At 40.1% G+C, this 10,350-nt stretch overlaps 1 protein-coding gene across 2 annotated transcripts; it reads right to left on the minus strand.

The window, feature by feature from the left end:
* Positions 1 to 1,532: 1,532 nt before the first annotated feature.
* Positions 1,533 to 7,970, minus strand: znf451 (zinc finger protein 451). Of its 2 annotated transcripts, none has more exons than XM_023408460.2 (12): positions 7,860 to 7,970; positions 6,629 to 6,692; positions 6,152 to 6,235; positions 5,945 to 6,058; positions 5,068 to 5,179; positions 4,674 to 4,824; positions 4,449 to 4,575; positions 4,172 to 4,331; positions 3,879 to 4,026; positions 2,241 to 3,745; positions 1,874 to 1,939; positions 1,533 to 1,669 (listed from the first exon to the last, which is right to left on the minus strand). In XM_023408460.2, exons 2-12 carry the CDS (start codon positions 6,686 to 6,688, stop codon positions 1,629 to 1,631), a joined length of 2,568 nt encoding a protein of 855 aa, XP_023264228.1. In that variant the 5' UTR covers positions 6,689 to 6,692; positions 7,860 to 7,970; the 3' UTR covers positions 1,533 to 1,628. The 2 variants fall into 2 exon arrangements, with proteins under 2 accessions (XP_023264228.1, XP_023264230.2); XM_023408462.2 differs by lacking the exon at positions 7,860 to 7,970 and adding an exon at positions 7,180 to 7,361.
* Positions 7,971 to 10,350: the final 2,380 nt, after the last annotated feature.

Raw genomic sequence — 10,350 nt, forward strand, 5'->3', positions numbered from 1 at the left:
TAACATGGGCTGCAACTTCCTTCAGTCGCTCCTCGCAGAAGTTTCCCGAGGAGCCCAGAACAGATCGGTGGTTCCCAACGTCGGGTCCGAGGACCACTACAGGTCCTCGAGGAGCTCCAGTGGGTCCCCAAGAATATAGACTAAGATGTAATTTACAGATGTGTAAATATGAATGCTTATTTTCATATTTAACAAATATATTAATGTGAGGGGGTTTTAAAACCTAATTTGGCTCTATTGCAGTAGAAGAATTATTAGTTTTGGGAACCTTGGCTTAAAGTGGACCTCAGATGGGTGGGATTTCATTTGTTTGTTTGTTTTTTAACAAAACTGGCAAATCAGATAGGACAAACACTTTCCAACATTAATCTCCTTTTCTAATCATTTAATGACTATACTGATTTTTATCAATGAGTAGAATATCATAAAGATTAGGTATTTTATGGATGCTTAGACTAATTACCAAGATCTATCTGTCATGTTCCACCGAAGCTGCTGAGTGAGAATTAGAGTGATTTCACACAAGTGGTTGAAACTGTAGTTAGACAGAAGCTGCCAAATTCTACAACCAGGAGGGCTCAATCTGAAGGATTTTGTTGCATGAGTGCATAAACATGCTCCGTTTACCACCTGGTAAGTGACTTAGAGGATGTGAACGAAAAAGCAAACAAGCAAATAAATTACACTACAGTACGTCCCAATTACAAGGGCAGCATCACAAAACGCATCTGAATGCCAACTTGCAGTTTGAATCCACTTTAAAAGGAATTAGTCAGTCACCACTAAAAAGTTTAACGACAACATGAGGAAACTAACAGTGCCCAAAGAGATGTTGCCAGAATTGCAATGGCAACTGCAATTATACAGGACTTCCACTGGGACAGTGTTTATATTCCAACCAGTGCACAAAAACAATTTGCTGCAACAAGCACAAAACAGGCCCTTGGTGGTTATTCTCCAAAGTTTCTTTCATCTTCATCCAGATGGGCGTAAGAATTCTATTCTAGTGCATTGTGTACCTTGTACTCCAATTTATGTTATCGCATTATTACATTTCTGTAGCACAGGAGAATAATGCCTCTCTCAATATGGTTGACCTCCGACCAGCATAACAAAGACAAAAAAAAAGAAAAAAAGAAGTGGTTTTCATTTTAGAAGGATGATCTAGTGCACTTCAGGAAAGACTGGTGCAGGCTATCCACTGGATTTCATGTCTGCAATGAAAACAGAGACTGCAACTCGAGACACTCTTAGCACTGTGGTCACAAGTTCAGCTAAGGCATTTTGCAGTGTCATCAATGCCATCTATAGCAAACGTGTTGGCACACTGAATTGTCAAGTCTTTTACAACAGAGGACTGTGCGTAAATCAGCAGCCAAAAACCAACCTTTCAAAACATGGGATCTGCCAACCACAGTATGATCTGAGTGGTGCTCTGTAACTGAAGTAGACAGGAATTCTAATAATGGAGACCGTCATGTCCGATCTTGATTTTAAAATGATTAAATATGTAAAAAAAAAAAAAAGGAAAATAACAACTAACATTTATTTAATATATTCTGATACAATTACCTTGTACAAAACATTACAATATGTCTCATGAACTGTCACAAAAAGTTTTCAGGTCATTAGTATTCCACAAGACTTCTTTTAAGTGCTTCTTCCAACTCTGTAAAGAAAAAAAAAAAAAAAAAAAAAAAAGATAATCTGTCACAGTAAGTTCGAATAAAATTGACACACAATCGTAACACAAAAAAATACTTTGTTCATATTTCATTTTATTGCTTTAGATCTAACTTTTAAAGCAAATCATGAACATTATTAAGTGCATCAATATCTTGAGTTGGTACAATTATATCCTTTTATGCTGTACCTGCTGATTCTCTCGCTTCTTCATCAATCACAGACAGAGCATGCTTCATCTCGTCATCTGAAACTTCTGTTATAGAACACACAAAAAAGGAGAAATTGGTTCATTAAAATCTGTATTATTAGATACTTAAAGACATGCAAAAATTCCCTAAAAAAAAAAAAAAGCACTGAAATGTGATGTCATATAACATTATATATTTATTTGCCTCTCTAATTTTCTATGCATACATTACACACTGGCTATGCATTATTTATTGACTTTCATTTGCTTGACTCTTTGTTGTCTCGGCAGATGTTTAAAATCTTAACCTGTGTTTCGCCCTAAACATAAATAATAAATGCTAAAAATGTGATGGAAACTGATTTACCATTGTTGTCTGGTTCGATCTCCACAGCACTCAGTATGTTTACAGTGGCGGGTTCTGCTTTCACTTCTTTCTTGCAGGTCCTGGAGTTAATGCAGGGTTGCAGTGTACAGTGTTGGGAGTGATAGTGTTTATGGAAACTTGGTACACCCGCAAAACTCGCCTGGCAAGCTTCGCACTCTACATCAAACGTCTTCTCCAGATTCAAGGCTGCATGTTTTGTGTGGACGTGAGTCTTCATCTGTGCATAGGACGGCACAGATACACCACAAGGAGTACACACATACTGGCATTTTCCTTCGGCGGCCAGATTCCTCATGCACTGTGTATATGTAGCCTTCATTTCCTCTTTGCGCTTTTCTGAGCCCATGCATGGGCATGTAAGCTGACTGGTGCTTTCAGCAATGGCTGGCTGAACAACGTCAGCATCATCCATACAGTAGTAGTCCTTACTGTGAAGACTCTTGTAGTGCGCCAAGAACTCGCTTTCAGATTCCAACTGCATGCTGTCACACAGGCCGCAGAAGTGGGAGCTCTTTATCTGCCCATCGTGCTCATTCATACAGTGTCTACGCACAGTGGACACTTTAAAGAACTTCTGTGGACAATGTCCACAGATGAACCTCTGAAAGCTGTGACTGCTCACGTCGCTGCAGTGCTCATGGACGGCCGCTTCCGAGTCAAAGATGTCCTCGCACATCCTGCACATCCAAGTCTGCTCTGCTTTTGGAGGAGGTGGCTCTGCTATGTTCTGCTGGACTGTGGACTTGGACGATGAATGTCGCCGGACTTCGTGGCTGGTGGAGGGCTTGTCATCGATGACTGTGACAGCCTCCTCAGGCACTTCTTGTTCAGTGAAGTAGGTGTGACCGCTGTGAGCTTCTGACACATGCGACAGGATATCTTCATACCGGGGCATTTCCACCTTGCACTTGCGGCAGTAGAAGAGGAAGTTGGAGAGATGAGCTCCCCCATGAAAGCGACTCATATGCAGGCGGGTAATTGAAGACTCTCCCATGTGTTTCCCACACACACCACACTGATGGAAAATCTGGTTCACAGCCAGGAGATGCTTACTGGCTGCAGCCTCCTCTGAGAACTGTAGACCGCACTCGCAGTACCATGCTGTTGCTAGGTTTCTGCTAGTGCTGTCATGCAGAGTCGGGCTAAGTCTCTGCCGCTTGGCTGGAAATTTTTCACAATCGTTTTCCTTCCGGATTCTTTTCTGAAAAGATGTTTCAAGGCCATGCAGTCTTTTCCCTTGTGCCTCTTTAGCCCTCTGGCTGTGTTGAATTTCACCAAATCTGCAGTGCTGAAGAAGTGCTTTCTCCATTGCTAGGTTGACCTCCACATCATGCTGGGTCGATTCTTTGTGTCTCTCAATTTCAGCTTGGCTGAGGAAGATTTTGCAGCAGAGGGAGCACTGCCCTCGCACTTGCAGCTGTTTCATGACCTGCGCTATTGTTTTATCAGCCTTGGCCACCGCACAGCCCTGTCTGCAGTGCACACTGAAAAGAAAATAAGGAGAAAACCACAGTAAATCAGTTCCACAAAAAAGAAAAGACAAAAAAGCAAACAAAAACAATGTCTACTATATAAACATGTGACACTGCATGCCAGAATAATCTCAACAACACTTACTTAAAGTGAGCTTGAGCTGCCTGGTGTGAGATCAGTACTTTGTGACATAAAGAGCATCGGACATTGAACGCCACATCCTTGCACAAAGCAATGAGGCGATTCTTAACATATTGTGGGAGAGGAACAGGCAGTGCTCTTCCTCTGGGTTCTTTAACAAGAAGAGAAAAGTAAAAGTCACACATAATCTTGCTCATATAATACCGCCGAAGTCCTTTCTTTAAGTTTAGGAGATTTGGATATGTGAGGTTTTTAATGAAGATGTACAGAAAATAAAATTGTTCAATAAACCTTACCACTCATGGTGAGTGTCTCTGTGAAGTGGTTTTTGGCTGACATGTGCTGCAGACACTCATCTCGGAGGTTGAAGAGGAGGTAGCAGGCAGGACAGGCAAAACACACAATGCGCTGATAGGTCTGAGTGATGCTATGATTATCAGCAGCAGATGAGGACGCCTAAGGTTCAAAACTGAGTGTTACTAGAATTATTTTACTCCTATAAATCAATAGTCAGATTGACTTTCAAGAACTAATTGTTAAAACATTCACAGAGCAGAGTTTGTGTGCACAAACCTTAGTTTCGAGGTGTTTCCTCCATGCTTCTTTGGTTTGAAAATGTTGACCACAGGCAACACAGGCAAAGAGGTCAGATGGACTCCCCTTCAGATTGATAGCTGGGTCACAAGGGGAATGATCAAACCTGCACACAAGATATTTTACTTCAAAATATACCAAATTGTAAACAAGAAAATGGTTAAAAGCATTACACCCACACTGAAATGAACAGAAAATGATTACCTTTTTAAGTGCCCATCAAGGAGGGACGCATTGTCATAAATTCGACCACAGCTAATCACTGGACACGTGTGTCTAGTTGAACTATTAATGGGGAAAGACGCAGGTCTGTGCCTTCTTCCAGAGCCAGCACCGATCATTCCGGGTTGAAGACCTAAATAAACACAAAGGTACAGTATAACCAGGTGCACAGAGTCAGTCAGCTGACACAACATATTAGCATGGTAATAGGTTGGCGTTTGCATGGCTAGATCTATTAAATCAAAATGACACTGTAATCATCCCTGTAATGAAAGTGGGTCAATGCAGCAGCCAAGATAGTATGCTGGCAAGAATATCAAACACTACATGGCAGAAAACACATGATGTTCTGACAAATTTACAGGTGACAATGTACCTGGCATCTTTAACCACATGTCTACACAGCGCTTTGCTTCCTGATTAATTCCATTTGCAGAACTAAAAGCCAGCTCCTGTTGTCCATGAGCTCTTTGTAAGATTTGCTTCTCCTGAAAAAGAGAAATGCAGAGATGAATGACAACAGAACATACAATGTTGTTATATGGAATGAATACACTGCTGTTTATTCATCCTAGTACTACAGGCCGCACCAGTTATTTGTTTTCCGATTCTGCCCACAGGGTGGCACTGTTGTTGTCACAACTGGCCTTAATTGACCCCATAAACCAACACAACACAGACAAACACACACATTTCTACTGGGCATTTTAAGTTACATTTAGCCATTAAATGATAAAATGCAAATAACAGCTGTTTATAAGGTTGTTGAGGAGGTTTTGTCAGCACTGATGCTACAGACTGGACTGGACTTGACTAAGGATATGAAGATGATTTTTACAGAGTAGTCTATAAATTAAATATTATATTTCAAAGTTGACACTGAACAATCTACATTCTGATTCACTATAGATCTCACAGATTATATAAGGCATATTTACTTTAGTTTGTCCGTGCAGAATGCATGTGAATATTTGGATGGAAACACTAGTAGAAGTTATTTCAGTATAGATTACATAAAATTTGAAAGCTGGAACTATAGAGTATGCATTAACCGTTTTTTGGCTTTAGTATTATTTTCTGTTAAAAACATGCCCTTACAATGAGCAAAAGTCATTTTGCTTTTAAATGCAAGGGGTGAATGAGTGAAGACAATGGCCTGATACAGACACCTCCAAAAAAAAAAATGAATAGCTTAATTACAATCTGACAGGCAACAAATGATAGCAGCTCATTTTATACTGAGGTGATCTCACCTTGAATGCTCTACATTTATCTGCTCGTTCCTTTTTCTCTAGGGCCACCTGGTGTGCTAGTCTGTCCAGTGTAGATGTAACACGTGCTTTGTGGCGGGTGATTTTATCTTCAAGCTATATTAGAAAGAGAAGGCACAACAATTTTAGAGAATTATAGACAGGTTTTCACACTATATAATAAGAAAGGTGTTCTATTCAGCCACTCACCCCTCCTGCTAATGATGAACAGCCCTCATCCTCACTATCACTCAGCAGATCAATACATTCCAATACTGGTTTGAGAGGGCCTTCCTGAAAAGATAGCATGTCATTTAGTGTTATAAAATACACCAACATTTATCAAAGAAGTCTGCGAAGCCTGTGTGCAATGTGAAAAGGGTGGTTTCTTGATGTTAACATGCCCATGAAAAACAGGAGTGATCTATGTCTGAATCATCACTGCAGTCACAAAATATAATATACAGAGCTTATTTTGTTCAGTGAGTCAAATGTGATATATTCAGGAAGTAAATTAAAAGCACATCAGTCTTGTTATCAGTCTAGATCGATATGTTATTGCACAATTAGTCCAGTCAATGTCAAGAGACAGAAAGTAAGCAAATGCAATTGATTATCTTATCCTTGGAACCTTTTGAAGGTTTTTTTTTTTTTTTTTTAAATTGATTAAATTTACACATGACTTACTGATACAAACTCCACGTCTTCTTCCAACTCATCTTCGTCTGCTTGACCTGGAGAAGACATTTCTCTGTGGAAAAACAACTAATTAAAGTAACATCTGAAGTTGAAATCCTAATTTTGAACACAGGTAAAAAAAAAAAGGGGGGGGGGGGTGCACTTTTCAACAAAGGCCAGCCAATCAAGTACCTGAGCAATAATGCACGCCCACGACTGTAACTTTGGCATTAGACCTGTGAACTATCAGTCAGTCGAAGGTGGGAACCGTTCTTTTCAATACGACCCTCAACAGTGCAATTCTGGCTTAGTCAACCAGAAAACATTAGAACCAAAAATTGCTCACTTAGACATTGGATTTAGCCAGACCTTGAGTAAACAGCACCCTCGGCTCAGCTAGCTACCCAAGTAGCGTACAGCTCTCGTATTAGATATACGTAATTACAAATGTTAAACCGTTGTAAAAATACATTGGAGTGCAGTTATTACACCCGGCAACTGATCCGGGAACCTTGCATCGATGTCAGGCTTGTGCACAGTTACAAAAAAACACGACTTACTCCGGTGCTATACAAGTCGCTCCATTGAATTCAATACAACCAATGTAAAATCCAACAGGGGGGCGGCGGGGTAAATTCTTCCTCGTGTACCGCTCACATTGCTTCTCATTCATGCTGCCATAGACGGGTGGAAGCAAAATTGCAACGGTCTACAATACTCTTAAATCACGCTGTTGTTGCAATATAGCCCTCGGCCTCCGGTGGCAGCAGTGAGCGCCGCCGAGCTGCTAAAGCAACAACCCCAGGAGGAGCGAGGATAAAGTTACGCGCCATAAAGGACTGCATGGACTGCCTCGAGTTTAATAGGCATTTAGCGGCACTCCATCGAGGTAACGCGTATGTTTGCTAACGTACACACACTTGACATCGACGTGAAGTATCCTAATCTGTCGCTAAGAAATTCACCTGCAATCTGATGGGTTTGTATTATAAACCGTCGTCTTTTCAGCAACTTTATGAACAGCGAGATTTTGAAATCGGCGCTTTATTTTGACAGCAATCCAGAACGGTCCCAACGTCCGGACTCCGGGTAAGCTAACGTTAGCTCTCTCTCGTTTGCAGTTGCAAGGGCTTTGCACCTCTAAACTACAGTAAGTTAAACACGCCAAACTGGGACTTGGGTTAGTGTTAATCACATATGATTGAAACAAGCTGATGAATGAAGCTGAGCATCACATTACCTGCTGCTTTTTCCGCTGATTCCTCAGTTGAGAAGAGAAGCGGCTAGCTACAACATCCCAAATCAAAGTAAACGCAGCTAGTCTGGTCTGCGACGTAATGTGTCACTGAAGCGCTCCTTTTCTGCGCGGAGTGTGCCGCATGGACGGGGTTATTAGATGTTGGGACAAACTCCGCCCGTCTGTAGTTAGTTGTTCTGCTCGAAGTATGAAGCTGTGGCACGGTATCACTCTCTGAATGTTTTAATTGCCCCAGTCGGATGAATAACTAAACATACATTGTAAGTAATTGACACCATTCATTTGAGAAACGTATTAGCAGTAGCCTAGTTAACTATGTATCCATACATGTCACATATTTTAAATTATTCTGACACCATATAGTGAATGAATTTGACATATAGTTATGCTATACTGTATGTAACATCCATGCAACAAAAATGTACTGACCGGCAATGACTGCACAAATGTTAAGTACATAAATGCATTGTGATTATGTGGAGATGTTGTAGTATGAACCTTTTAAAAAAAAAACACTAGTGCCTAAGTAATTTGCAGCATCCAGTTGAAAACCTCTGTGTTTAAATTCGTATGCACACAGGAAGAACAACACACAAAAAGAAATAACACCCCCACCCCTCCCCACCTAAAAATAAAATAAAGCAAGACTAAGCAAACATTGAAACTGCAGCCTCATGCCAGTGTGTGGTTGCTTATGAAAATGTGTGTATACAAATGATAATGGTATTTATGCAAGCTCACGGTATACATTTACATGTATTACAATAAGAATGATTATACAGTGCATCGCTTACATAAATCTAAGACATGTATAACAAAATGTTAAATAAATAAACTAATAATGTGAGCATTTCTAGCAAATAAGAACACATGTTGACATACTCAGAACTCGGCACACATGACAATTAGTTGTATTTGCAGATGCAACCCCTGGTCACTCTATTAGGTACACATACTGTATATAATCTAACTCAGTCCAATACAACATCTCTGCCACATATTCCATCCTAACAAATCTTATAGCCAGTTTTTGTTTAAACTTTCCGAGATATGTTTATTCAACTATATGTTTATTGTTGTGGTTGTTTAGTGCCGGAGGTTCCCTGGGCTGAATTATATTGAAATATGTTTCTAATATTCTTCCCCACTCATGTATGTAAATCGGGTGGGCAAAACATCAGTAACATCTCTCAGTGTAATGCTGTCCAGTGCAATACCACTGCCAACCACAACCTCAATAAAAAACATTGAATTAATATGTCTGACAGTGTCATGAAAAAGTGAACATTATTATCTATAGGTAGAATTTACGACTAACCTGTTGTATTAGATTTTGCACGTGTGTCTAAGTACTGAATGTTCTGTATATTAACATACATATCAATGTAACTGAGCATAGGTTGTCATAGGGTACATGGAATACTCTGCCTCTTCTGACGTGGGAATAACACTACTTTGTATTTAATAATGCTACATAAGTGAATACATGCTATATAAGAATAACCTTATACAGTAGCCTACATACATTCTAATGAGTCATATGTATGATAACATACTGTATTCAGATTTATTTTGTACATGTAAAAAATATAATACAATGTTATATTGGTTTGTTGTATAACACGTGCTAACATACTATGTTTAGTACTATGTTTATCAATGGCAGCCTCTGGCTTTTTGTTTGGGTGCAGAATTACCCTTCTAAATTTGAAAATAAAACTTTTTTTCACCCATTACACTTTGCTTGTCCGAGTCTTACATCTGACTGAAGAAAAAACCTGCACATGATGTTAGTTCATCAAAAAAATTATATAATCCATGTTGGATTATGATTAGATTTGGTTTCTATTTTTCCCCCCTAATCCTGCAAGTGTCTGTGCATAGCACCTGCCTCGTTGCAGGGCCTGCCAGCACAGCATGCTACATTTTACAGGGGTAGTAAGCCTGTACAGAAAAATATACCTAGGTACTCATAATAAACTGTATCAGACAGGCATTTTGTATTACCAATAATAGTGATCCAAACATAATAGTAACATTTTAGGTATACCATGGGTTGTGAATGCAAAATCTGTTCCATATAAACTATATCACTGGACTGTTGACTTTCACATACCCACGAATGTCTATGTGGATCCTTATAGGCTTGTTACTACTAGTATTACAGCATCATCCGTCTGGGCTGTCGACTCTGCAGCACATCACTGCGATGCTCAGATGAATCTGCTGACTCTCCCTGCCCCCTGTTAGAGAAAATAAATAAATAAAACTTGCGTCTCTGCTGAGTCATGCATTGTGCCTCACAATAATGATATCAATAGTCTGGGCTGTCTACTTTGAACCTACACGCTTGACACGGTTTGCTGTGCGATGCTTCACGTATGTCGCTCAGCGTCCTTATTCTCCTCTTGAGCTTTCAGCGGTGTAACGGCAGGGGAAGGAACCAGCTGTCTGATGCTGCGGGATCTGTCCT

Source organism: Seriola lalandi, unplaced genomic scaffold (genome assembly GCF_002814215.2).
Source record: "Seriola lalandi dorsalis isolate HSWRI2012SDOR001 ecotype SW California unplaced genomic scaffold, Sedor1 jcf7180002054364, whole genome shotgun sequence".
NCBI lineage: Eukaryota > Metazoa > Chordata > Actinopteri > Carangiformes > Carangidae > Seriola > Seriola lalandi.